The following is a 26,954-nucleotide window of genomic DNA, read 5'->3' as shown; positions in this document are numbered from 1 at the left end:
GTGGCATAGCACGCGATGTATACTGGTTCAGGAAACGTGCTCTACATACAGTTTCAGTTGGTTGGTGACTTTTATTCCTGAGCCCAGGTGCTCGAAGTTTGCTGTGGGGTTATAAACAAATAAGGAATGATAAGGGGGTGTTAGAGGCCCGGTCGGACTCTGATCCGAGTGGAAGGGAGTGACGGATGCTCAAATATGCGCTAAGTATTGGAGCGTATGCTCTGTGTGTCTAAGCTTATCCGCTGTTGAGAGCGTGTAGACTCTGTCCTTTTAGGAAAGAGCGCATCCCATTTATATAGACGAAGGGGATGGCTTTACAAGTTAAAGACAAAAAGGGAGAGAGTGTGTATGGGTGCTACCTAGTCTTGTCACCCACGTCGTCGGGTACGGCATGCCATCGCCCGCCATACTATTTACGCTGCCATCGCCTACCTTACTGTTCATGACCTGCTGTACTTGGCAGGCTGCACAGTGTTCGTTTGGGATGGCAAACGACGGCGCCCACAATACAGTTGTGCTCTGACGCGTCTGGCAGGCTGTTAGTGTCCGTCTGATATGGCCTGATGGCACCGTCCTGCAGGTACGTAGAGCATGGCAGAGTACAGTCCTCGGTATTGCGGTTGACTTGAGCGTCTTACCTTATCTCCTCCGCCTGCTCCTTGGGCCCACACCGAGCAGGCGTCCTGGTCGGTCGTTCCCAGTCGGGCCATACCGTGTAGGTCGGGAAAGAGAGGCGAGCAAAGATCCGACATATCCTCGGTCGAAGGAACGTGGTCGAAGTCGGACTGCGGTCCCACCACGACCAGGCCTTCCCGTCGGGGCTCCGACCAGGTCTCCTGGCCGGAGGTGCTGGTCGGGGACCGGATCATGGTCTCGGCCTGTCATTGTGTATCTGGGCCGGCCCAGACGCGCGCTGTCGTTGCGCCGCCTCCTGGGCCAAGTATTGCAGGAAAGCGAGTCCATTGGGGACCCCGGGTTTATGAACCCGACAATGAGAGTCACAATTTTTTATTTTATATTTCTATGCGGATGGCAATGTTTCCTATTGGGCCGTTCGGACGTCGAGACCCACCAACACACGTCAGGACGAAAAAGGCACCATACCCACAGCATTATCGAACAATATTATATACAAATTGGCACAACTAGTGCCAGTTTGTCTAAGAAGCCCAGAAGTTGTAGCTGAAAACTTGATCTATATACAAAGGAGCTAATAAGGCATGGAGGCCCATGGGCTTTCTCGAGCTCGCTCGGCACTCTGGCCCGATATGTGACGTTCACTGGACAGGGCAGTGAAAGTGAACGCCTCCAATCTGTTGCCATGGCGGCCTCCGTCTCCCTCCATCCCTAACCTCGGGCCTTGAGCACACCGAGTCCCAGCCCCAAAGCCTCCTGACCTTGGTTTGCTTCTGCTTCTCCATCCATGCGAGGGCGACAATGGCGACCGCCTCCGTCACCGCCTCCCTTCCCCTCCGTCTCCTCCTCCCTCCGCGGCTGTTCCGCGGGAGGAGGGCGGTGAGGTGGCCGCGGCCGATTAGGGCTTCGGCGTCGAGCAACGCCAGTGACGTCGCAGGCGGGGAGCGGAAGCTGGGGGCTCTGGAGAGCAGGGCGGCAGATCTGAGGGCGCTCATCGCCTCCGTGCCTCCTGCTGTTGCTTCGGTAATTACCTCTCCCTCTCTGGGTATTTCGTTTTTGTACATTTGGATTGCGGGATTGGTTAGTGTCAGCACGAGATGGCAATTGCTGTGGAGAGAAGGGATACAATATATTAGTAGATAAATTGCGACGAGTGCGAGGGAGGTTTTTGAACGAGAGCAAAAGCAAAACACAGCTGTGTTCCCTATGATCATATCTGAACAACCAAGTGGCAAATTGATATTAATACACAGTTGTACGAAACTCTTGGCTGCATAGATTATAGATATTCTGAAGACATGGGGTGCAGAATACTATCATCTGTGGTTAGACACCCCTTATTTCTTTGTCTGTGATCTCCATCCACCAAACCTTTAAGGTCATCAACAATTTTCAGTACATCAGGGAACTGGTTTTAAACAATGAAGGCAATTTATTTCTTTTATTGCGTGCCTTCCTTTTCTTTTTTAGCATAAGAACAATTACCTTTTCTGTTTTAACATGTTCATCCTTGAGTTGTACCAGTGCTATGTTGTGTACTTCATATTCTTACTTTCTCTTTTCATGCAGATCCAGAAAAACATTGGCCCAAATTTTGTTGCTGGTTTCTGTGTTGGCATTGCACTTTTGGCTGCTGCTGCAAGACAGGTCATCATAAGAAGTCGAGAGCATGATAATAGAGGTTCTGTTGCTGATCTAGTAAGGCGTGGACAATTAAAATCAGGGCAACGAGGGGTGTACGTCACTAATTCCTTCATTTCCTTGAAGTTGCATTTTGTATTCTCATTGATGTATTGCTGGGTTTATGGATGCTTGATTATCGTTTGGACTATAGCTTCTGTTTTAATGATCATGTTTTAACATAAGACTTGAAACTTGTCTACGTGACTTGGTCATGTCACATTTTATACTAATTAATTTTCTGTTAAGTGATCTTATCATTGTGCTTATGCTTGTGAGGAGTTACTGTCCCTAGTTACTTGTTCCATGCCATTGCAAAGCCTCGCCATAGACCCATAGTTTTCACATGTTCTCTGTTTCCTGGTATGGGCACAGGAATTCAACTTTCAGAAACTAATTACAGGGTTCGTTTCAATGCAGATATAAATGGTTAAATGAAGCTTTTCTGTGAACTTATAAACCTTTGAATTGTGCAATAATCATGACTGAAGTAATTCCTTCCCGCAGTGCAAAGCTCCGCACATACGATGATCCTTTCAATAATCCATTAGTCAAGATTGATGAGGGTACATCTACTGCACAAATGTTTGGCAAGGAGTACCATTTGGCTCCTGTTAGGCTTACGAAAGAGCAACAAGAAATGCATCAAAAGAGGAGATCACGTGCATATCAGTGGAAAAGGCCAACCGTGTTTCTCAGGGAAGGTGATTCCTTACCTCCAGATGTCGATCCAGATACAGTTAGATGGATTCCAGCAAACCATCCTTTTGCTGCTGCTTCAAGTGAAGTAGATGAGGAGACTGCCAAACAGAATGTCTATCAAAAGGATGGCATCCCATCCTGTGTTAAGGCTGAGCATGAAGCTTTGCAGGCAAGGTTAGAGGCTTCAAATGATGTGAGTACTTTGCCGATGAACATGATCTTCTTGACATTTAAAATGACAACAATATATCTATTAGATCCTCCCTTCTGTCAAATCAAAATTGATTATATATTGATAAAGCTCCAAGCCTAGTCTGACAAAAGGACCAACCACATTGTGTACTTTTGTTAATCACCAGCCTTCCACAATATTGATTCTGAATCCCAACGATGCTTTGCAGGTTTCCAAACTCCCTTCGGATCCAAGGAGTATGCAGCGTAATGAGAGACCGACGAGATTGTCAGGCAAGCCATCTGAAAATCTTCAGAGATCAGAGTTTGAGAACCAAGATAGACAACTGGCTATTGAGTCTGGTAAACATAGCTCTGATGGAGGTTTACAATCAAATGAGCCAGAAGGGCAATAAAATTTGTGTACTTCAGCTCTTTGATGATATTTGCTTGGTTGCGTAGTGTTATCAGCTTTTAGGATGTGGCTGTAGATAGAGAAGTTTTGGAACAGTGGCCTTACCGGTTTACATAGTGAGCAGTTAATATGGAAGTCGCTTGACGTGTTGTGAATGGATATTTATTCTGACGAGTACTCTTTTTTTTTTTTTTGAGGAAATTCTGACGAGTACATGGGTACTGGGTAGCTTCACCAGGCCATAACCGACTCCTATGGACTAGGGTAGGCTGGGCCGATTGGCCGAGGATAAACACGACTGAAGTTAATCGTTGTGCTGCGTTGCACTGCCATTTGCACGGATTCGACTAAAGCAGGGGACAATTCCAGGTTCCAGCACAGGAATCACATTTATCTCAATAGTGAACCCATCAGTCGGATATGATTGTAAATAGCTAAGCAACACTATCGTTGATTCTCAGGGGTTGCCTGTTTGTAACCATACCCGGAGCCTGAGACTCGAACTTGGGACAAAGACAAACACACACAAACACACATTTCATCCCCTGTACTTGACATCGAACGGAGCACTCGGTGCATAATAAGTAATACAAGTACTCCTTATTCACTGGATGTAGTGCACCCCGCCTGACGTATTTCAGAGGTATTTAAGATGCAAACTATGCACTCTTTTTCATCCGCTGAAGTTATCTTTTTTGTTTGTGGTTCTACAATACCATCATTTTCCTATTGCACCATAACATAGTCCAGAAAGTTTTCCCCTGGAGGATTCAAGGGAGTTAAAGTTCATAATAATACATCTTACAAGGCTAGAACACCCAACAGGCACAAAATTTTCACTCTAGAAAAAGACATTATCATGAGAAAGGCCCTAGGTGGCGAGAGGTTCATCGGCTTACAAAACCATCTTTCCATCATCTGCAACCATGTCTGGGAGTCAGCAGTAAGGTGGAACTACATGAATTGCCTTGATATCCTCAAATGCCTCTTCATCATCATCACCAAACATGGCTGCCATTTTCATGGTTAGCTTTGCAGCCATCTCCCTCCTTTGGAAGTCAGGCATGAGCCTTAGGTTGGATCGCATGTTACCAATCTCTGACATGATTTTCTCCAGGTCATCCAGACCATAATGCTCGTCCTCAAAAAGATGGTTAGCCTCTGGAAGATCACTTTGATCATCCTCAGTGCTATATGCTGTGGTCGTGTCCACATGATCGCTATTGTCGGTTTTGTTGCTCCAAGTTATAGTATTCTCTTCAGCAGTTTCTGTGGGCGTGTTACTCGGGAGAGGGTTGGATGCTGAAGAGTCAATACCAGCCTTCACCACTTGATGTGTGTGATCCTGCGTACCATCAACCTCATTTGATCTCTCAAAGCTTCTGGATGTACTTGTCTCGCCAACAAATTCCCACTGGTCATCAGATCCATGAGACAGGACCTCATACTCAAAATCATAGTTGGATTCATCATCCGTAGATTCTGTCAGAAAAAGGAATAATCAAGGACATGTAATGCATTATTTTAAATTCAATAATTTAAAGTAGTTTACTGGTGCAAAGATTTCACAAGATATTTTATGTAAAAGAGGGGCAGCAAATTCTAATAGCTGAAATTACTTAATAGAGAAACTTTCTAAGCATGCCATGCCGTCCCATAGTTTTTCAATAGTTCGGAATAAGCAAGGCACAGATCAACAATCATCAGTGCCAATTTACTCATTTATGGCATTTAACTACCTTCTTTTTCAACCAAGGATGGGGCAGTTATTCTGTTTCCAGATTTCAGAATCATTCCAGGCCACATATGTGCAGAAAGAGCTCCAAAGAGTCGCTCTAAGCCTTGGCTATCACCATCCACTGATAGACCTGTTAGTTTGAATAAACATCAATTAAGATAGAAACAACCACGGCTCCTATAGGATATAATCCTTCTTCTATTGGAGTCCATAAAAGATATAAGTTTTCATTGGGTATAAAATAATTAACTGATGCTCAATTTAGAGATCATGGTAATAGATTGCTTACTGGAAATAAGAAAAGCCTAATGGCAAAAAAGTGTAGAAACTTGAGGAGAAAAAACTTAACAGTTACAGGTTTACAACCGAGGAGACAACTTACACTTATCAAAGTCAGCATTGGAAGCACAGGCCTCAATATATTCTATGTTCTGCTCAATGCACCACTGTGCAGTAGAGTTTCTGATCCCTATGCATGGCTCTTCCTCAGATAACAAGCTACAACCCTCACTTTCATTTATCCCAAAATCGAAATAATCAGGGTGTGGATCAGAACTTGACTCCCCAAGCTTTTGCATACGCCTCCTATATTCTATATGTGCGCTATGACCAGGTACAAGATCTGCTTTATTTCCAATGCATAACAAGACCTCAAACCTCTGGATATCAACATTGGCAGCCCAGCTTTGCAGAGCAAGCAAGGTGGATTCCTGCATAATTAGTTAAGGCTGTTACCCTACTGTAGCACTGAGGATAAAAATTTGAACTCTGAAAATTATAAGGTTCAGAATCTTTAAACGCTAAGACAGAAAGCACAATAAAGGTTGAATGAGAACACAGGTTCAATACGGACATCATTCATATCAAAGACCATAACGAGAGCAGCCACCCGGTCTAGATGAGGGAGGGAACCAAGAGAAAATTCTTCACCAAGATTTGCTGTCCAGATGGAAAGATCAGCTGAATAATACTTTGTTTCAATTGTCCACCTGCATGGCAATCAGTAGCAAAATAAATTATATCATGCATTAGAAGATTTAACTGAAAACAATGCTTTCTACTTCTATATAAGTAGGAGTATTTGACATTTCTCACAGACAAAAAAGTAATTAGACAAGATGCTATTACATACCCCTGACACAGCACACCGGATGACAAGTCATGCACGTCAGGTATTTCCGCTGCAAGCAACCCTGAAGTTCATGGTGAAATGAAAAAGGTCAGGAAATAATAAGCACAAGCACCAGTAAATAGCAAATTTTGCAATATCAGATAATTTCTTATTTTAGCAAAGCATGTAAACTTAAATATCTGCTCCACCGCCCAGCGAATTCATCAATTATCAAGGTAATGGTTGAAACTAGAAGCATTAATTTGTCAGCTAAAACAGTACAAGCTTGTCATCTTGTGTCTTCTCTTCTCTATCTACTCCATATCAATACCCTTTTTTATTTTGTCCATTCATCAAAAATCAAATCACAGATGGACCACGAGATCTTCTCCTCCTGCTCACGACGCGAACACGTCGGATTGAAATCCTAAATAGTTCAGCTACTCTATCCGCTCGATGTTTCGCATTCCAATCGGGAGAAGAAAACCCAAACATAAGGAAAGGAGGACAGCGAGATCTCACGGGAGAGGATGGTTCGCTTGCCGACGCCCGGGGCGCCGACAAGGAGGACACCGGGCCGCGCCTCCAGGGATCCCTCCATGGCCTCGCGCCAAACCACTGTACCCTAACACCGGATCAGAAGTTCCCCGGCTTTGGTTTGCTCGCCGCCGAATGGGAAGTTCGGAGACTCCACGCGCGAGTACGAGAGACAAGGAAGACAGTACGACACGTTAACATCAACTTTACGCTTTCATTTTGAGATGGCGTAATTTCACTTTTCGCTAGTGCTCTCTCCAACCCTGCAACCCGCAACCAAACTTCATGGACCGAATTGGACGATGCGATTTTGCACTCAGCAGCGTACCGCAAGGCCGCAATCGTTTGAATGGTGGCGTCCCCATGGCCGCCACCGCCTCCTCCTCCTCCTCCGGCGGTTGCCTCCCCGGTCACGCAGGCGTTTGCCGACGCACTGCGTTCGTGCGGTGCGCTCACCGGCGCCCGCGCGCTGCACGGCCGCCTCGTCGCCGTGGGCCTCGCGTCCGCCGTCTTCCTACAGAACACACTCCTCCACGCCTACCTCTCCTGCGGAGCCCTCTCCGACGCCCGCCGCCTGCTTCTGACGGACGTCGCCCACCCCCAACGTCATCACCCACAACGTCATGCTGAATGGGTACGTCAAGCTCGGCCGACTGAGCTATGCCGTGGAGCTGTTCGGTAGAATGCCCGCGAGAGACGTGGCCTCGTGAAACACGCTCATGTCCGGGTACTTTCAGAGCCGACAGTACTTGGCTTCTTTGGAAAGCTTTGTGTCCATGCACCGAAGTGGTGATTCGTCGCCAAATGCAATCACATTCGCATATGCCATGAAGTCTTGTGGTGCCCTTGGACAGCACAGTTTGGCGCTGCAGCTGCCTGGGATGGTTCAGAAGTTCGGTTCCCAGCTGTTAGATTCGGGGCCACCAACCATGGTTAAGGCTGGACGTCCTTGATTAGAGCACGGATCAAGGCTTAATTGGTCATTGAGTCAAACTAATAGGATCAATCTAACATTCTTCCCCTTATCTTATTTTATGACTTAAACTTAACTTATTTTATCTGGTTCTCGTTCCATCACAGATCAGAGCATAAAACGTGTCTCATCGTCATGGTCTGTTGCTATTAGATTAAATAGCTACAATGCACCTGTCTGTTTTGAAACAGATTCTTAATTAGGCCTTCATTGTCTAGGAATCATAGGCTTTTCCTTAAACCCATGCCGGCTAAGTGTTCCCTGAACACGCTAGGTGGTAAGCCTTTTATAAGCGGATCCGCAGACATCTTTTCTGTTCTTATATGCTCAAGACTAATTATATGATTCCGGACTTTGTCTTTCACAACATAATACTTTATGTCAATGTGTTTGGCAGCATCACTTGACTTATTATGAGCATAACATACTGTTGGATTATTATCGCAGTATAACTTGAGTGGTTTATGTATGTCGTCTACCACTTTCAACCCGGACATGAATTTCTTCAGCCAATTCACCTGACCTGTGGCCTCATAACATGCTACAAACTCGGCATACATTGTGGACGATGTAGTGACGGTTTGCTTTGAGCTTTTCCACGATATAGCTCCTCTTGCTAGAGTGAATATGTATCCTGACGTGGACTTTCTATCATCTCTCGCATAATCAAAATATGTATACCCTTCTATGTGCAGGGAATCAGATCTTCTGTACGTTAGCATGAGACCCTTCGTACCTTACAGGTAACGCAAAACTTTCTTTACAAATTTTCAATGTTCTATTCCTAGATTATTCTGATATCTGCCAAGTAACCCGGTAACAAATGATAAGTTAGGGCGAGTACACACTTGAGCATATAGTAAACTTACGACAGCTGAACTATATGAAACCGCTTTTATTTGATCGATCTCATATCGATTTCATATCGATCCCATATCTATCGCCCTTGACAATAGAAGCAGGTGAAGACTTATAATTTTGCATACTGTATTTCTTTATAACTTTTTTCAAGTATGTCTTTTGTGATAATCCTAAAACCCTCTTTTCTCTATATCGGTGAATCTCTATTTCTAGGACGAACGAAGCTTTACCGAGATCCTTCATATCAAATTTCGAGGATAAGAACTTCTTTGTTTTTAGTAGTAGATTAACATCACTGCTAGCGAGCAAGATGTCATCCACATATAAGACTAGGAAAATATATTTTTCATTCTTAAATTTTGCATAAACACAATTGTCCTATATATTTTCTTGAAATTCAAACTTTCTTATTGTACTGTCAAACTTCAAATACCACTGTCTTAAAGCTTGTTTTAATCCGTAAATGGATTTCTTCAGGCGGCTTTCCATACGTTCTTTTCCTTCCACGACAAAACCTTTCGGTTGTGCCATGTAAACATTTTCCTCTAGATCCCCGTTTAGGAACGCCGCCTTTATATCCATCTGATGTAATTCTAAATTATAATGTGCTACAAGCACCATTATGATTCTAAAAGAATCCTTACATGAGATTAGAGAAAATATCTCATTATAATCTATACCTTCTCTATGCGGGAAGTCTTTCGCCACAAGTCACGCTTTGAATCTTTCTATATTCCCTTTGGAGTCATGTTTGATTTTATAGACCCATTTACAACCTACTGTCTTGGCTCGTTTAGGAATTATTTCTAAGGGCTTATTTGGCACGGCTCCTCCCGAGGGGCTCCTCTGTTTTTTACTGAAAAACGGCTCCTCCAAAAAAACGTTTGGCAGGGCTCCTCTGGAGGAGCCGGAGCCAGAGAGAAGCCCTGCCAAACAAGCCCTAAGTCTCAAACACCGTTGGTTTTCATTGATTTCATTTCATCTTCTATGGCTTCAAACCACTTTGATGAGTGAGCGCTTCTTATGGCTTCTTTAAATAAGGTGGGATCACCCTCCATTTGAAATTTCTCACATGCATAAACTTCGTAATCTTCAGGAATGGCTGATCTCCTGACTCTTTGAGACCTTCTAGGGGCCTCGTTAGATGACGCTTGTTCTATATGAGGCTGTTGTTACTCTTCCTCATGTGTGACAACGTGTTCTATGGGATCCTGAATGACAGGTTCCTCATGTTCATTCATTGTTGCCACAGGAGAACTAACAACAGGGGCTGTTACTACAGTGTCTTGCACTGTTGGTACAGCAACAACACGTAGCATGAAGAATGGTTCCTGAACCATCGAAGTGGCCGTGTATACCCGTTTCTCTTAAAAATTAATTTCTCGCGCAACCATGCTCCCCCTGATCATATCATCCTCTAAGAACATATCATGTTTTGTCTCTACAAACTTCGTTTGTCTGTCAGAACAATAGAAGCGGTAACCTTTTTCTGGATAGCCAATGAAATGGCAACTAACTGTTTTGGAGTCTAGCTTCTCTATGTTTGGGTTAAAGACTTTTGCCTCAGCTGAACAACTCCACACACATAAATAGTTAAGTGAGGGTTCCTTTCCTGTCCACGACTCATACGGTGTTTTGGACACCGATTTGCTTGGCACTCGATTAAGAATATGAATGGTGGTTTTTAACGCCTCCAAACATAAATTTATTAGTAGGGTAGAGTAACTTATCATCCTTCTCAGCATATTCATTAAGGTACAGTTGCGTCTTTCAGCTACTCTATTTTGCTGAGGCTCGTCCGGTGTAGAATACTGAGCAACTATGCCATTTTTCTATAAGAACCTTGCAAAGGGTCTAGGAACTTGCCCATATAGGGTGTGTTGACCGTAGTACTCTCCTCCATGGTCGGACCTTACTACCTTAATCTTTAAGTTGTGTTGATTTTCTACTTCAGCCTTTAATATCTTAAATTTATTCAATGCTTCTGATCTTTCCTTAATTGGATAAATATAGCTAAAACAAGAATAATCATCTGTGAATGTTATAAATGAATCATAACCATCCACACTCTTTATAGAAAAAGGACCACAGATGTCTGTGTGAATTATTTCTAAAATTTCTGCGCTTCATTTGGCATCTTTCTTTATTTTCTTAATGTATTTTCCTTTTATGCAATCAATGTATTAATCTAAATCTAAAAATTCTAAAGGCGGAAGAATTGATTTCTTAATCAATCACTCTATTCCCCCCTTGAAATATGGCCTAAACGACAGTGTCATAATTTTGAAGATACATCATGCACTCTCTTCTGCTTATTTGTTGTATTCATAGATGATAAAGCATTCTCATTCTCAGTGCTCACATCATTCACATTCTCAGAAAGTGATAATAAATAAAGCTTGTCTTGTCGGAAGGCAAGACCAACACACTTATTATTAATCATAATCCGACATTTGCCATTACCAAAATGGCAATCATATCCATCATCGTCTAATCTTGAAACACTTATCAAGTTTCTACGCGAAGAGGGTATATAAAGAATATTTGAAAGCTGAAGTCTAAAATCATCATCTAATTTTAGAGAAAGATCTCCAATGGCTTCAGCTTCAACTCTATTTGTAACTTTAATTCTTCTTTCTCCTCTTTGCAGGGTTCTCCTCGTACGGAATCCCTGTAATGAATTTGCAACATGAACAGTTGCACCTGAATCAATCCACCAAGTAGATTTTGCATAACTTAAATACAAGGATTCATCTATGAATGTAATGAAATCCTCACCTCTCTTCACAAGGCTTTTCAGAAAGTCTGGACAGTCCCTCTAGTAATGTCCACGCTGCTTGCACTATTTGCACTGATCTTTTTTTAACTTGGGCATTGTTGTTCTTCTAATGGTGCTCAGTCTGAGGGGCTTTTCCTTGAGGTTTGATATTCTTATTGAAGTTCTTCTTGTTGTTGTCCTTCACAAGGTTAGCAGAGTCACCCTTTGAGCTTTTTAGTCTCTCCTCTTCTTGAACACACATTTCAATGAGCTTCTCTATATCCTACTTATCGGGCTGCATGTTGTAGTTTACAACAAAAAATTCACATTCTTTGGACAAGGAAGCAAAAAACCAAATGAATAAGGAACTCATCCTTGAGCCCCAAATCCATTGGCTTCAGCTTCGAAACCGTGTTGCTCATCTTCAGTATGTGCTCTCTGATACCGCCACCAGTGTATTTTTAATTGAACAATTTCTTGATCAAAGTACTGGCATAAGCCTTTAAAGAGCTAGTAAACTGACTCTCCACTTTCTTAAGATACTCCGTGGTGGTATCATAATCTGAGATAGACCCTCTTATCGCATCTAAAATAGTGGACTTAGCCACCATCAAGCACTTGCAGTTTGAAATATCCTATTTCTTGCGTTCGAGATCATATTTCATCCGCAATTCTGTATGATCTCGATGCCGAGCAATGAAATCAGCATCAGGCTCATTTTTTCCCTCACCGGGTCCACTCGCTCAGTAGGACACGGGGAGGTAAGCGCTAGGTCATTTTTAGACAGCATAAGTGTTAGTTCATACTTCTCTCGTCATACCCTATAGTTGCCCCCTTCAAGATGCGGTATGTGCGAGATAAAAGCCATTGGGTTGAGTCCTGAAAAACACCATCAGAGACAGAAATTGCATGATTTAATTTAACGTTGGTCAAAATTAAAACATACAACATTCTTATACACTAATTCTATATCACCGTTGGGCAGAAATAGAATCAATGCATGGAAAACTTATAAATAAACATTATAATATTGTTATTATCAACGTTGGTAAGAAAAATAACAATATCATAATTTACTAAATAAAATTTAACTGCTCTTCAAATTAAATTCTCTCTTTGGTTCGAATTTAATTAGAAGATAATAAACATGAACTTTGCAACAGAAACATTGAAAAATTATTTATCTACTTTTTAGAAGCATTTTACTGTACTCATCTACTCTTTGAAAAAAAATTACTCCGTTGGTTCAAATTTTGACAGAGATTTAAATTAGACAAAAAAATCATTAAAATTTGCTTCTAAAAATGCATAAAACCATAACACAGTTTATACTGTTCATTTGGCCTAGCCCGTTGAAACAGTGCTCGGCCCAGCGGCAAAATGCCGCCCGCGCTCGCGGCCCAGCAGCGTCCCAACACAACGCGCACCCGCTGCCCCGCTCCCAGGGCACAACCTGGGCCTGGGCCAGGAATGTTCGATCTTGCCTGGGCCTCTTTCGGCCTGATGCGGTCTAAACCATTGATCTTCATCCGACGATCATCCGCGCGTTTCGCGAGATAAAAAACCGGCGTCCGCGGCCACATCCAAAATCCTAGCTCATTCTTCACTTCGTTTTCTCTCTCTCTTCTCCACGGCGCCGGCTCTCTCTTCCACTCTCACCCTGAACCCGATGGCCGGAGAGAAGCGTGGTGGCGCCGCCGTGGCGCCCTTCGCCGGTGCACGCGTGCGTCTGGATCCGCGCGCGGTGCCATCGAGCGGCACCGTGGTGGTGCTCTTTGCGCCCCCACAGACGCTGCGGTGGAGTTGCCCTAAACCCTAGATCCCTCCGACGCCGCCGCGTGTCCCCTCGCCGGAGCGCACGCTCCCCAGTGGATGAGCGCGCCACCATCGAGCGGTTTTGTGATGGTGCCCTCGGTCGGGGCTCGTGCGCACGACGACGAGCGCGGCTTGGCTTCTCCCCGCGTGCCGGCGAGGCAGTGGCGGGTGCATTTTCCCGCACGCGGCGGCGGCGACGGCGGTGAGAAACCAGGTAGGTCTTTCCCCTTCTCCGTCCATCCATCTAGGGTTATGGTTAGGGTTAGGGTTTTGAGTGGGGTTTCAATCCGATTCGAATCGAGTCCACTCCTTCTGTTTTCTTCGTGATTTCTACCCCCAAAGACTAGATCTACATCTAGACCAGGCGACTGATACCATTGATGGTTACATAGGATCGACTAGGTGTAGATTAGTCAGGTCTAACTGACATTTAGGATAAAATAGTGAACCCTAGAACATATACTAGTAATGGAAAAACAGAGAGGGGGGTGCGGAGATGCAAACCATCGGCCGCCTTCGACGAAGATGAGCTGGCCATCGCTGGTGCGCGGTGGAGGTGCGGTGGTGACTCGGTGAAGGCGCGACGGTGACGTGGTGGAGGCGCAGTCGTAGGGCGGCGGTGCAGAGGCGGGGTGAAGCCGGTGGCGGCGCTTCCTGTCGCTGGCAGCGCCCCCTCTCTAGATCGGTTAGGGTTTGGGATGTAGGTGGGGTGTTTGGCAACTCAGGTGGTGAAATCAAGGGGGAGAATGTTAGATTGATCCCACTAGTTTGGCCCAACGGCCAATTGGGCCTTGATCCGCGCCCTGATCAGGAGTGTCCAACCCTAACTATGGTTGGTGGGCCCCTGTCGCACAGGGTCATAAAAAGGCAGGTGGGGGCCGGGGCACAAGGCACGAGGTTCACCTAAGCCGCCAAACACCCCACCTACATCCCAAACCCTAACCGATCTAGATCGGGGACGCTGCCAGCGGCGGGGGCCCACCAACCATAGTTAGGATTGGGCGCCCCCGATCAGGACGCGGATCAAGACTCAATTGGCCGTTGGGCTAAACTGTTGGGATCAATCTAACACCAGGATGATAGTGATGTAGCAGCTGCCCTTGTCGACATGTTTGTGAGATGTGGAACTGTGGATTTAGCTTCAAGGTTGTTTGTTCGCATTAAAGAACCCACTATATTCTGTCGGAACAGTATGCTAGTGGGATATGTCAAGACATATGGTGTCGACCATGGTCTTGAGCTTTTTGATAGCATGCCTGAACGTGATGTTGTTTCATGGAACATGATGGTATCAGCATTGTCTCAGAGTGTCCGAGTCAGAGAAGCCCTTGATATGGTTGTGGTTGTGGACATGCAAAGCAAAGGTGTGCGCCTTGATTCAACAACATACACTAGTTCACTTACTGCGTGTGCTAGATTATCTTCTTTAGGATGGGGTAAGCAACTTCATGCTCAGGTGATTCGGAACCTACCCCACATTGATCCATATGTTGCTAGTGCTCTTGTTGAACTGTATGCAAAATGTGGCTGTTTCAAGGAAGCTAAGGGGGTGTTCAACTCTTTACATGATCGTAACAACGTGGCTTGGACAGTTCTCATCTCGGGATTCTTGCAGTATGGGTGTTTCACTGAATCTGTTGAATTGTTCAACCAGATGAGAGCTGAGTTGATGACAGTTGATCAGTTCGCATTGGCAACTCTTATAAGTGGCTGCTGCAGCAAGATGGATTTGTGCCTTGGGAGGCAACTACATTCACTTTGTCTGAAAAGTGGGCAGATTCAAGCTGTCGTCGTCTCCAATTCTCTCATCTCCTGCAAAGTGTGACAATCTCCATAGTGCTGAATCTGTATTCAGATTTATGAATGAAAAGGACATTGTATCATGGACAAGCATGATTACTGCACATTCTCAAGTAGGGAACATCGCAAAAGCTCGTGAGTTCTTTGATGGCATGTCAACAAAGAATGTCATTACATGGAATGCTATGTTGGGAGCATATATACAGCATGGAGCTGAGGAAGATGGCCTCAGGATGTATAAGGTAATGCTAAGTGAGAAGGATGCTAGACCTGACTGGGTCACCTATGTCACATTGTTCAAAGGCTGTGCAGATTTAGGTGCAAACAAACTTGGTGATCAAATTATTGGTCGCACTGTAAAGGTTGGTCTCATTTTAGACACATCTGTTGCGAATGCAGTTATAACAATGTATTCCAAGTACGGAAGGATTTTAGAAGCTCGAAAGATATTTGACTTCCTGAAGGTGAAGGATATTGTATCTTGGAATGCCATGATCACTGGTTATTCACAGCACGGCATGGGAAAGCAAGCCATAGAGATCTTTGATGACATACTGAAAAGAGGTGCAAAGCCAGACTACATAAGCTATGTTGCAGTTCTGTCAGGCTGTAGCCACTCCGGACTCGTGCAGGAGGGGAAATCTTATTTTGATATGATGAAGAGGGTCCATAACATATCTCCAGATTTGGAGCATTTCTCATGCATGGTAGACCTTCTTGGCCGTGCAGGGCACCTGACGGAAGCCAAGGATCTCATTGACGAGATGCCCATGAAACCAACCGCTGAGGTTTGGGGAGCTCTTCTTAGCGCCTGCAAGATACATGGCAACAATGAGCTCGCTGAACTTGCAGCGAAACATGTGTTTGAGTTGGACTCGCCTGATTCTGGGAGCTACATGCTTATGGCGAAGATCTATGCCGATGCTGGGAAATCTGATGATTCTGCACAGATAAGGAAGCTGATGAGGGACAAGGGGATAAAAAAGAACCCGGGCTATAGCTGGATGGAGGTTAACAACAAGGTCCATGTCTTTAAAGCGGATGACGTGAGCCATCCCCAGGTGATCGCCATTCGGAAGAAGCTGGATGAGCTCATGGAGAGGATCGCGCGCCTCGGGTACGTGAGGACTGACTCCCCGCGCTCCGAGATTCACCACAGCGAGAAGCTAGCTGTAGCCTTCGGGCTCATGAGCTTGCCCGCCTGGATGCCGATCCACATCATGAAGAATCTGCGCATTTGCGGCGACTGCCACACTGTGATCAAGCTGATATCCTCGGTGACTGGTCGTGAGTTCGTGATTCGAGATGCCGTGCGATTCCACCACTTCAATGGTGGTTCCTGCTCTTGCGGGCATTACTGGTGAGTGGTGACCATGGATTCGTGCGTAGTTCTTTTTGTTGACATTGGTTGAGGACAGCATCATAGAATATCTTGATGTTATCTTTTTTCCGTCATTCCTTATCCATAATCCATAGATTCGCCCCAGCCTAAACAAAGGCGGCCAGACCGCCAGATCATACTTACATCATGGCAAGTATCGGGAAAACAGTACATTAAGTACAGTTTCATACAAACGGAGCAACGCATTGCATTGAGATACAGCGTGCATCCAAGAATGGATGTCATCAATCAGGGGAGACTGGAGACATACATGGCGAGCTAGTTCACTGAACATTAGTGTTTCTGAGAGTCAAGGGGCAGCATCATCATTTACAATCCGGGTTCATGCGTGACATGGACATCTTGTTATGCATTTCATGGAATCAATCACAAGAGTTCAATCAGAATCCCCAGAAAAACACAGCCACACAGACACTTGACAACATCTTGAAAAATTGCAGAAGGTTTTGTAGGGCAGCAAGACAGAGGAAGTAGCTAAGCCACAAGCTGTACATCGTGTTAAGTCTCAGAATGCACCAGGTGCGTCCCTCATGCTGATATTCAAGCTGTTTCTCATTGTTCTTCGACCGACTCCCATATTGCCCTTGGTCATCATGGCAACAAACTCTCCATAGTCAATGCGGCCATCCTGGCAAAAAAGAGCAAGGTTAGACTTAGACTACACGTGTCAACGGCATTAACTTTGCTTCATTACTAACAGAACCATAACCATTGACTAATGAAAATTTTGCAGGTGGCGAAAGACTGCCCCATGGTATTGCACTAAGCTCTCGGCAAACTAATTGAGAGAAAGCCACGAACTCCAGTTTCACCCCTATAGGGCTGCATCTACGTGGGCCAACGACCACTTCCTATAGGGCTGCATCGTTACCACTGGTTGGTGCTTTGCCACTATTTCTTGGGGTCAACAGAGGGGTGTTTTTTTGGGTGCCACCAGTGTTTGATCCCTGGCCGGCTGCTCCCACACTTTAGACTTGAAAGCATTGGTCACATTGATCAATTGAGCATCAAATGAACTATGTTGATCAATAAAATGTGTCCATCCTTATTGGCAAGTTGTACGTGTTTTCATTGCATCACACTACTTGCATTGGTTGTACATTTCATATAGGTTTAACGAAGGTGAGTAAGAAATAAACAAGATATGCCATTCTATAACTTTTATGCATGTGGCCTAATTAAAGTAAGACTTACATTGTCTTGATCAACTTCTTTGATGACATCATCAAGAAAAGCATCTGGCATGTTATGCTCTTTGCAAGCTTGCTGTAGTTCATCCACTGTGATATAGCCACTACCATCTTTGTCGAAATATGAAAAGGCTGCCACAAGATGTTCCTCGCGCTCCAGCTTATTGAGATGCAAAGTTGCAGCAATGAATTCTATATAGTCAATTGTTCCACTGTTGTCAATATCAGCCTAAACAAAAGAAAAGAAACACGTAAGTTTTTTGGTACAATGTGTTATAACTTCTCTTTTACAAAGCCTCTGGCATAAGAAGTGAGCCAAGTGTGATGCTCAATTTATCAGCCTCTAAATTAAATTTGCGTAGTTGCTAGAACACTCAAGTAAAAAACATGCATACACGTCACGTAGCACATAAGCACAGATTTATAAGACATAAAATGGTGGCTACTTTGAGATGAGGAAATATTAGTTGTACCCCATGCTGTCTACTGCACTCCATCCTAATCATAAATATGTAATGAGAACTGGCCATACATAAGTTGAATTTGCAACAAGTAATTGATTGACTTTGTAGTCTAAATTCTTAATGAAGCCACATATAGTATTATGTGCTTGTGTTTGCATCTTAGAGAAGTTTGGCTCTAGGGACTAGGGCAACATGAGATTCCAGGACCCAAGGTCGTTGAAGGTAAAAATACAAACAAGCATACCACAAGGTTTGGAGTTAACTTACTGCTTCCATAAGATCACGAATCTCAGTGTCCTTTAGTGTGGAGCCATATTTTCTCAATCCTTCTTTTAGCTCATCGTAAGTAATTGCGCCACTGTTGTCAGTGTCCATGGTCTGGAACATTTCCTTCAAACCCGCAATTTCCTCTTCTGATAGGCTCTCAGCTATTACCTATTAGAATGAACACATATAGTCAATTAGTTCAGCGTTGCACAAGCAAGCTATCTAAAATGTAACACATGTCTCCTTGTCGATACTAGGTAATATGGGTCCAATCAGATAAGGAATATTAGCTAAGAACTACTGGGGTACTATATTCTGAATCTGTGAATCAAAGTTCATACAAATCATGCCTAAAAGAACTGCACTTACTCGCAAAGCCATTTTCTTCAACTTATTCATTGCAGAGAATTGCTTAATGCGAGATAAGACAGCTGGATCCAGTGGACGGTCAGGAGCTACTCCATGATCACGAATCCATGGATGGCCTGTGCACAAGTTCAAATGTCATCTTTTTATCCAACAATTGCAAATACATCAGGTGAATGGCTGCGTTGTGGTGTTAGAGAAATAATAAATCAACAGTATAAAGTGGTGGAAGAAACTAACATAGAACTTTGTGTGCTGTTAAGCGCTCGGCAGAGCGAGGATTCAGCATTCCTCTTATAAGATCTTTTGCACTATCAGATATGACGGGCCACGGGTCAGAATCAAAATCAATGACACCTTTCAATACAGCATCAAATATTCCTTGCTGTGTTTCTGCATTGTATTCATTGAAAATGTTAGCCTCCGGTCAAAAGGGATAAAGTTAAAGATCCTAAAGAACTTAAGGCAAACATATGAAAATACTACATACGGACATACCTGCCCAAAATGGAGGCACACCACTTAGTAGAATGTAAAGAATGACACCGGCTGTCCATACATCAGCTGCTGGTCCATAACTTTTCAACAAAACTTCTGGAGCCACATAATATGGGCTACCAACAACATCGGTGAAAACTTGACCTGAAAGAACAGAACAAGAAAAGGGAAAAGTGTCAAGGATGCAAATAGCACGCCTAATTGGTCACAAGTTGGAGCGAAAAAGGTTCTGTGTATATTTTCACTATTATTAGAATAACAGGCAGCTTCCACCAGATCCAATCATCCAACTGCCACTCAGCTAAGAAATGCTCCCTGCTGAACTTGCATTTCGTGTCTAGCAGGTTAGGGCATTAAACTCATTAATTAGTGTTTGCCACTACTAATCTTGAATGGCAAGTAGCTAGCTGCATTTATTTCCTGTGAAACTAAAGCTACTGCAACGTTAGCTTTCATCACATAACAATCAATACCGACTATTCATCCCAGCACTGAACAGCAGCCATCCTGTTCAGTTGCATGATGACTCCAAAAAAAGCTGCTGTTACATAATTTCACCTGCAATCATCCATTTCATGTCCTACGAACATGAATAAAACAGAGCTAACGCAAGCAAAACTGTACTACGACCTACCGATTAGTAACACATCCAGTGCACAAGTTTCAGCCGTTGACTAAAACAGTACTATGTCACAATGGAATGGCGAGAAGTTTGCGATTCTGCAGCAGCAGCAGCTTACCAGGCTTGAAGAAGACAGAGAGTCCGAAATCGATGGCCTTGAGCGAGAGGTCATCGTCCTTGTTGGCGAGCAGGAAGTTCTCAGGCTTGAGGTCCCGGTGCATGACTCCGAGCGAGTGGCAGGCCTCGACGACCCCGACGACGATCCTGGTGAGCTCGGCGGCCTTGCGCTCGCTGTAGTGCCCGCGCTGAATGATCCGGTCGAAGAGCTCGCCTCCGGCGCAGAGCTCCATGACGATGTGGACGTAGACCTGGTCCTCGTACGCGCCCTTGATAGCGACGACGTTCTTGTGCCCCGAGAGGTGGTGCATGATCTGGATCTCGCGGCGCACGTCGTCGATGTCCTCCTTGGTGATGAGCTTACGCTTGGAGATGGACTTGCAGGCGTAGTCGACCCCCGTGGCGAGCTCGGTGCAGAGGTAGGTGGTGCCGAACTGCCCCTGCCCGAGCTTCCTGCCGAGCGCGTAGAGGTCGCGGAGGTTGGGGGTGCGGTGGCCGAGCACGGACCCGAGGTCGGGCGTCGCGCCCGCCCCGCCGCGCCTCATGGCTGCGGCGGCGGCGGCGGGCGCGGGCGGCGGCGGCGCGTGGGCGTCCGTGGTGGCGGGCGGCGTGGTGGGCTGCTTCCTGGGCGAGTCGTCGGCGACGGCGCTGGTGGCGCTGTAGTCGGAGTCGTGGCGCTGCGACGCGGCGTGCTTGAAGCTGTGCAAGTACTTGGATCTAAGGGAGCCGCCGCATGCGTTGCCCATCAAACGACGGGGTGAAGCCGCCGCCCCTGGCGCATGAAGCTAGCTCCGGACGGTCGGTCACGGTCGCCTTCGCCCTTCGCCCGCCTCACGCCCTCACCTCACGGAAACGCCAGCGCAAACGCCAACGCCAACGCCACAAACGGAATCTCTGATCTGGGCTGGGTCGGGGTCGGGGTCGGGGACCGGGGCCGGGCGGGAGGAGAGAAACTGGGCGGGTGCTCGTGACTGGGCGAGCAGGGATTTAACGGGGACGACTAGGAGGGCAGCTGCAGCAACTGCTGCTGCTTCATGGCGGCTTCTCCTCCCTTGTCCCCTTTCTCTCTCTGCAGCTCGGGTCACGTTTCGGCCGTCCGTGCGTTCGTCTGGATTGGTCCGGGTTTGGATTGGCCTCGGCCTGGCGGTCGGTCAGTGAGTGCGTGCGAGTGGCGACGGCGACACCGGCAACGCCGAGCGAGCGAGCGAGCGATGCGTGCGGCAGCGGGAGAAAGGAGCTGCAGTTTTGGTCGATGCGTCCGGTCCGGTGCGCTTAATTAATCGCGGCGTGGCTTTTGGATTTTTGCGGGTGGGCCGGTGGGGGAAGGTGAGGCGAAGGCGAGGGTGAGACGAAGGTCGGCAGCGGCCTTCCTCTCCGTCACCCGCCCGCGTTGCCTTGGTTTCGGCGACGGCGAGGAAGCGGACAGGTACCCTGAACTCGGGGTCGGGTCGGGTCGGGGCGACCCACGTGGTGGGCTCCTCCGGGTTCAGGACTTGGGGCCGGTGGACGGACCCGCGCGTGCGGTGAGACTGTGAGAGGGGAAGGCGCCGTTGGCGAGCCGCGGAAAGCGCCCAACCGCCGGCGTCGTGTCTCCGTGCACGGGTGAGGCGTTGAGGGGAACGTGCGTGCGCTGCGGACCTGCAGTAGGTTTGGTGAGCCCGTGGGCCCCGTGGCTGCGCCGTCACCCCCTGGACCTGGGTCTAATCCTCCGTTCGCCGCTCGCTGGCAACTGGGTTGTTAGGCTATCTCAAACCACAACGGTCCCGTTTGATCGTCTAAAACTTGACTGAAACTGGCTGAAAAATACTGTTTTAGCTAAATTGGTGTGAGAGAAAAATACTATTCCGGCTGAAAAAAAAGTCGAACAAGCCGAATATGGGGTAAGCCGAACAGACCCTGTAACAGAACCGACCAAATCATAAGAACGTAAATACAAAAACAATCACCGAAGCGATCAAATTCCTGTACTTAAGCTCCCATAATCCCGGTAGTCCGGAAATCACGAAGGATTTCAACCAACTCTCGACATACAAACCAAGATCGTAATGATTCAACACAACACATCATCTGTTACAACATTTCACAAGTAGCATTCGGATTACATCCATCAGAGTTAAATTTAGAATATTACAAACCAAGTTTGAGTGTGCGGAAGCAACATAGTTTAGTACAAAACATCATAGTTTTCAAATACATTGCCAAGTCTGAGTCATGTCCCACAAAAGCATTTTCAGGTACGAGAACTAGTAGAGACCGCGCCCAACGATCTAGTCTTTATCCCCAGCTGGGAGAAGGCAGTACTTGCAGCAACCAAACTAGAACTGGTCATCTGCAACAGGTGGGAGATAAACCCTGAGTACGAGAAGATACTCAGCTAGACTTACCCGACAAAAACAGAAATAAAGACACCAAGGATCATGCAAGGCTTTTCAGGTGGGCTAGCTTGACACAGTTGCAGAAAAGAGCTTAAGATTATGGTAACCAATTTAAACTTAGCATCAAGCTTATCATTAATTACCTGTTCACTAGATTAGCACCTGTACTAGAGCACTTACTTATTAGGAGCAAACAATATTAACCATAGCAGGTATAATAAGGCTGTCATCATTATATCATCATTTCCGAACCATTATGTTATTAAGTGTATCTACATTGGAGATAAGCCCGTCAAGTTCTCACTAACCGGGAGAGACGGCGATTCGAATCGAATTACAACTCAGCTGAGGGGGTATTCCTAACTCTCACCCTGGCATACTTAGCAAGGGTAGCCATAGGTTACCTTTGGTACAACTCAGGAACCAAATTCGCGGGTTCGATCAGCGCCAGCGCTCTCAGGGATTACCCTTCTGCCAGGACGATCAGGACTTTTAAATCACCTGCCCTTGGACTCACGCCTATGGCTCCCTTCCGAGGCGTACTTTATACTTATCGACTCTCGGCCTGAGTTGAACTACTCGGCTTCGCGGTCGGTCTCCAGACCCGGCCAACTAAGAGAGAGGCATGCGTTCAACATGAACAGGAAAGGCTCTAAGAATCAGTCCTTAAGCGACGCAGACGGAGTCACTGTAAACCGGCAAGCCTCCGTCAGGTCTTCATTTCAAATTAAGACTGGTTCTTTTCTACGATAGCAAATATAGCCAACCGTGCCACATGTATATTCCTATATCTCGCAGGTAACAGGAAATCACCCGACTTCTACCGCATTTAAGCAGGGATAAGCACTACTCGAGCCTGAGCTACATGGGATTTAGGGTAACAATATCTGGACAAGGAATTGGGCAACCAATGCAGCAAGTGTTTGCATCCAACACCTAAACTTAATGCAACAATATATATATGTAACAATAATACTGTACTGCATTTCGGAAATTAGGAGGCTTAATATGCTTCGGGGCTTGCCTTTCACAAAGTTGCAAGGACGGTGATCCGGGCACTCAACGGCGACCACGTCTGGTACTTCTCCTGAAGGCTGCTCCTCCTGAATCTCCGGTGTCGGCTGCTGCTGCTCGCTCAGTTCCTCGAATTCTAGCAGGGTTACTTCTTCCGGTACACCTATTGCATGCCGATGCAAAATATAAATATCATGGATGCATAAGGAATGACATGATGCTCATGATGAATGAATCACAGTGAGTGTTTACGAAAGTATCACTGGACACTCGTTTACCGAGTAGTTGGCTCTATTCAAATCACTTTAAGCATGTATCTACTTAACTTAAAGACAAGATCAACTTACCTAACTTGCATAACCTAAGGTAAAGATGCTCATCTTCAGTTAAAGGCCTAACACCTAGGAACATTACCACAACTTAGAAATAATAAAGGTATACATAATTTAACATTTAAGTTTCATATGCATACAAGTAGTCCCTTAATTAAATCACAACTAAAGTTCTACAACTCCAAATGACTTGCATGAGGACATTCTGGAAAGCTTATGAAATTCTCTACAAAACATTTATAAACATCAAAGTATGATTCTTATGTTAACTAAATCAATTTCCAGCAAACCTAGAATCTGTCCAGAATGACGGGGTTACTAACTTAATTATTTAATGATTGTACAAAAGCATACTTTGATCAAACCAAGTTTACCAACTTGTTTTGCATACCTAATAAACATCAGAAAGTATAGTGTCAACTTCTAAATAAATTATTTAATACTCTTTTCTAATTTATCTAGTTAATTAGGTGATTAAAGCAATATATAGTAAAACTATTCAGAAAAATCTATAAAAATTACAGTAGCTATCTCATGCTTCACATAGGCTACCATAAAAATTTCAAAGCCATTGAGTAAGTATAATAGTCTACACAAAAATGATAAGGCATACTGGCTTAAAATGGCATAATTAAGAAATCCTAATGAAAAGTGTCAAGCAACAGATTTCACCTTTTTTCTAGCATCATTCTAGCATAAGAATAGTACCCACCAAATTTTACCTTTACTGGATCTATAGAAAAATTATGAAAATTCACACAAGATCCACCCATTAATAAAAGGAAATTCTATAACTTAAAAACTACACATGCACTAGCTTTGAAATTTTAACCAGAGACTCTACTAAACCAAAATAGAGGACCCACAAAATTTCATAATTTTTGGACCACAGAAACTCAAGATAAAATTCAAACAAGTTTGCATGCTTCTAAAAACACATTTCAAACTCCTATTTAATTCATCTAATTTTTCTAAATCATGTGCTCATATAATATTTTTATTAAATACTAGACATGACCAGGAACTTAACAAAATTAGAACCATAGCATGTGGATCTATATACTAGGAGCTACATATTTTTCAAGATGTACATAAATCTGTGAAATAAATAAACAAAACAAAATAGGAAAACAACACTCAGCCCTACTCGGGCCAGCCCAAGAAACGGCGGCCCACGAGCACACAGGCGCGGCCCAAGACTACGGCGTGGCCCGAGCTAGACTCCCGCCTCCGCGTCAGAGACTGACGAATGGGGCCCGCTCGTGAGCGAAGGAAACAGGGGAGGAGCGACGGCCGGTGGCTTAGTTCGCCGCCGGTGGCTTCTCCGGCGAACTCGACGGCACCGTCGTGTTCCCCACACACATGCGCATCTAGAGGACCCATCTATTGCAACGATTGCAGCGGCTAGAGGGGGTGGCGACAAGCACGGCGGCGCACGGCCGCGGCACGTCCGGCACCGGCGAGGCTACGGCGCTGCTGCCCTAACGGTTGACACTGCGAGCTTCAGCGGTGTTCCTAGGACCTAGCGCGAGCCAGAGGAGGGGTGGAAAGGGCGCGAAGACAACTGGCTGCGTGGAGCGCCAACTCCGACGAACTTCCGCCATGGCTGCGGTGGGGAAGAACGGCGAATACGCCCTTACCGAGGCTCGATTGACCCGGCTGAGAGGTGGAGGAGGTGGAGGAGGTCACGGCGAGGCTGCAGGTGGACGGGGCAATGCGTTTTCGCGGTGGCGTGCGCGCACGACGGCTGCGATGCTCGGTCAGCAATGGCGGTCGGCTTAGCTCTCGACGCGGCGTGCGGTGGAGGGCGAGAAAATGTGAAATGGGACGGTGAGTGCGTCGGACAGGCGCGCGGGTGGCTTCAAGGCGCGTCTGCGATGCCAGGAGGTGCACGGCGCGTGGCCAGTGCGACAGCAAGCCGGCGACGAGTGTCCCCCACGCGTCGGCTGAAATCTGAAATTTGATCACTGTAACGTCGATTCAGTGTTCCATTCCGAGCCTGACAGCGCGACTTCAACACCTTATTACGGCTAATCCAATGCCCCTTTGCAAAAATGGTGTACATGAAAAATGTAGATGTATGGTAGGACTACATCTTTGATTTAGAAATCAACAACTCATTCGACCTGGATCAGAAGTTATATGAAGCCCAAGTTGGCATGAGCTCACTGAAATGTACCATGACTTAGGATATTTTTCTAAGTGTTGAAAACAGCATGTATTTCTGACTTGTGGGCCATGTTTGAGCATGTTCTAGCTATTTTCATGAGTTGGTCATAAAACAACTTTTGTTCCTTGATAAATTAGCTACAACTTTTGTGAAGAGTGTACAGCCATGCAAAGCTTCCAAGTTGGACTTTTTAAATGGTCAAACTATGACACTCCTAGAGTCAATTCAAGTCAAACATGCAATCAAGGGCATTTTGGTCATTTTGATCTATATGAACAATGTCCAAACAAGTAACCTAAGTGTAGTTAAGGTGTAATAGACCATGATCAACCATTTTACAAAATTGGTATACCACTTCTAATGATCACATGTGATAAAGAAAGTAAAACAAGCAATTCATTCATATGTTGCAATGACATGTCTCACATGTTTCAAGACCTTGTTGTCATTTTATAATTGCCACATTACTACCATGTTGCCATGTTTCAAGGTATGAGAGTCTCATGTTGCATTCCCATGTTGCACTATTACCACTCTAAGCAATCAAGCATGAAACACATACAATTTAAAATGTTGCATACGTATGTTTCAATGATAATGGCATGATGACATGGATAATGCACATGTTTATGAAATGACATGCAATTAGTAGAAGCCAAACACCTAGGGTGTTACAGGCCTCCCCCCTTAGAAAAATCTCGTCCCGAGATTTGGAAAGCGTACCATTTAGTATAGAAAGTTGGATGATTTTCCTTTAAATAATCTTCCTGCTCCCAGGTTGCATCCCATTCACTATGATTACTCCAAACTACCTTGTATAATTTAACTACTCGTGTACGAGTCACTCTTTCTTGAGTATCCAGGACTTGCATGGGCTTTTCTTCATAAGAAAGATCAGATTTCAAGTTGACTTTCCTTGTTGCTATTCTCTCCTCAGGAA

At 45.3% G+C, this 26,954-nt stretch overlaps 4 protein-coding genes across 4 annotated transcripts; 2 read left to right on the top strand and 2 right to left on the bottom strand.

Moving 5' to 3' along the window:
- The first annotated feature begins 1,289 nt into the window (after positions 1–1,289).
- LOC136493953 (protein MULTIPLE CHLOROPLAST DIVISION SITE 1-like) lies at positions 1,290–3,739 on the top strand. The gene is made up of 4 exons (XM_066490080.1): positions 1,290–1,659; positions 2,206–2,372; positions 2,824–3,211; positions 3,420–3,739. The coding sequence occupies exons 1-4, from the start codon at positions 1,438–1,440 to the stop codon at positions 3,603–3,605; spliced, it is 963 nt and encodes a 320-aa protein (XP_066346177.1). The 5' UTR covers positions 1,290–1,437; the 3' UTR covers positions 3,606–3,739.
- A 505-nt stretch (positions 3,740–4,244) lies between these two features.
- LOC136491338 (uncharacterized) lies at positions 4,245–7,247 on the bottom strand. Its single transcript, XM_066487609.1, has 6 exons — positions 6,976–7,247; positions 6,475–6,535; positions 6,196–6,331; positions 5,725–6,052; positions 5,344–5,472; positions 4,245–5,086 (listed from the first exon to the last, which is right to left on the bottom strand). The coding sequence occupies exons 1-6, from the start codon at positions 7,052–7,054 to the stop codon at positions 4,542–4,544; spliced, it is 1,278 nt and encodes a 425-aa protein (XP_066343706.1). The 5' UTR covers positions 7,055–7,247; the 3' UTR covers positions 4,245–4,541.
- A 92-nt stretch (positions 7,248–7,339) lies between these two features.
- LOC136492275 (pentatricopeptide repeat-containing protein At3g24000, mitochondrial-like) lies at positions 7,340–16,561 on the top strand. The gene is made up of 5 exons (XM_066488350.1): positions 7,340–7,624; positions 14,473–14,543; positions 14,589–14,761; positions 14,828–15,140; positions 15,253–16,561. Exons 1-5 carry the CDS (start codon positions 7,340–7,342, stop codon positions 16,559–16,561), a joined length of 2,151 nt encoding a protein of 716 aa, XP_066344447.1.
- Positions 16,562–16,904: 343 nt separating this feature from the next.
- LOC136491337 (calcium-dependent protein kinase 13-like) lies at positions 16,905–21,379 on the bottom strand. The gene is made up of 7 exons (XM_066487607.1): positions 20,125–21,379; positions 19,385–19,528; positions 19,127–19,279; positions 18,890–19,005; positions 18,521–18,688; positions 17,794–18,018; positions 16,905–17,227 (listed from the first exon to the last, which is right to left on the bottom strand). The coding sequence occupies exons 1-7, from the start codon at positions 20,867–20,869 to the stop codon at positions 17,105–17,107; spliced, it is 1,674 nt and encodes a 557-aa protein (XP_066343704.1). The 5' UTR covers positions 20,870–21,379; the 3' UTR covers positions 16,905–17,104.
- Positions 21,380–26,954: the final 5,575 nt, after the last annotated feature.

This window comes from Miscanthus floridulus, chromosome 11 (assembly GCF_019320115.1).
Source record: "Miscanthus floridulus cultivar M001 chromosome 11, ASM1932011v1, whole genome shotgun sequence".
Classification (NCBI taxonomy): domain Eukaryota; kingdom Viridiplantae; phylum Streptophyta; class Magnoliopsida; order Poales; family Poaceae; genus Miscanthus; species Miscanthus floridulus.
Note: the sequence above shows the minus strand (reverse complement) of the source record. Positions and strands in the feature narration are given on the sequence as shown.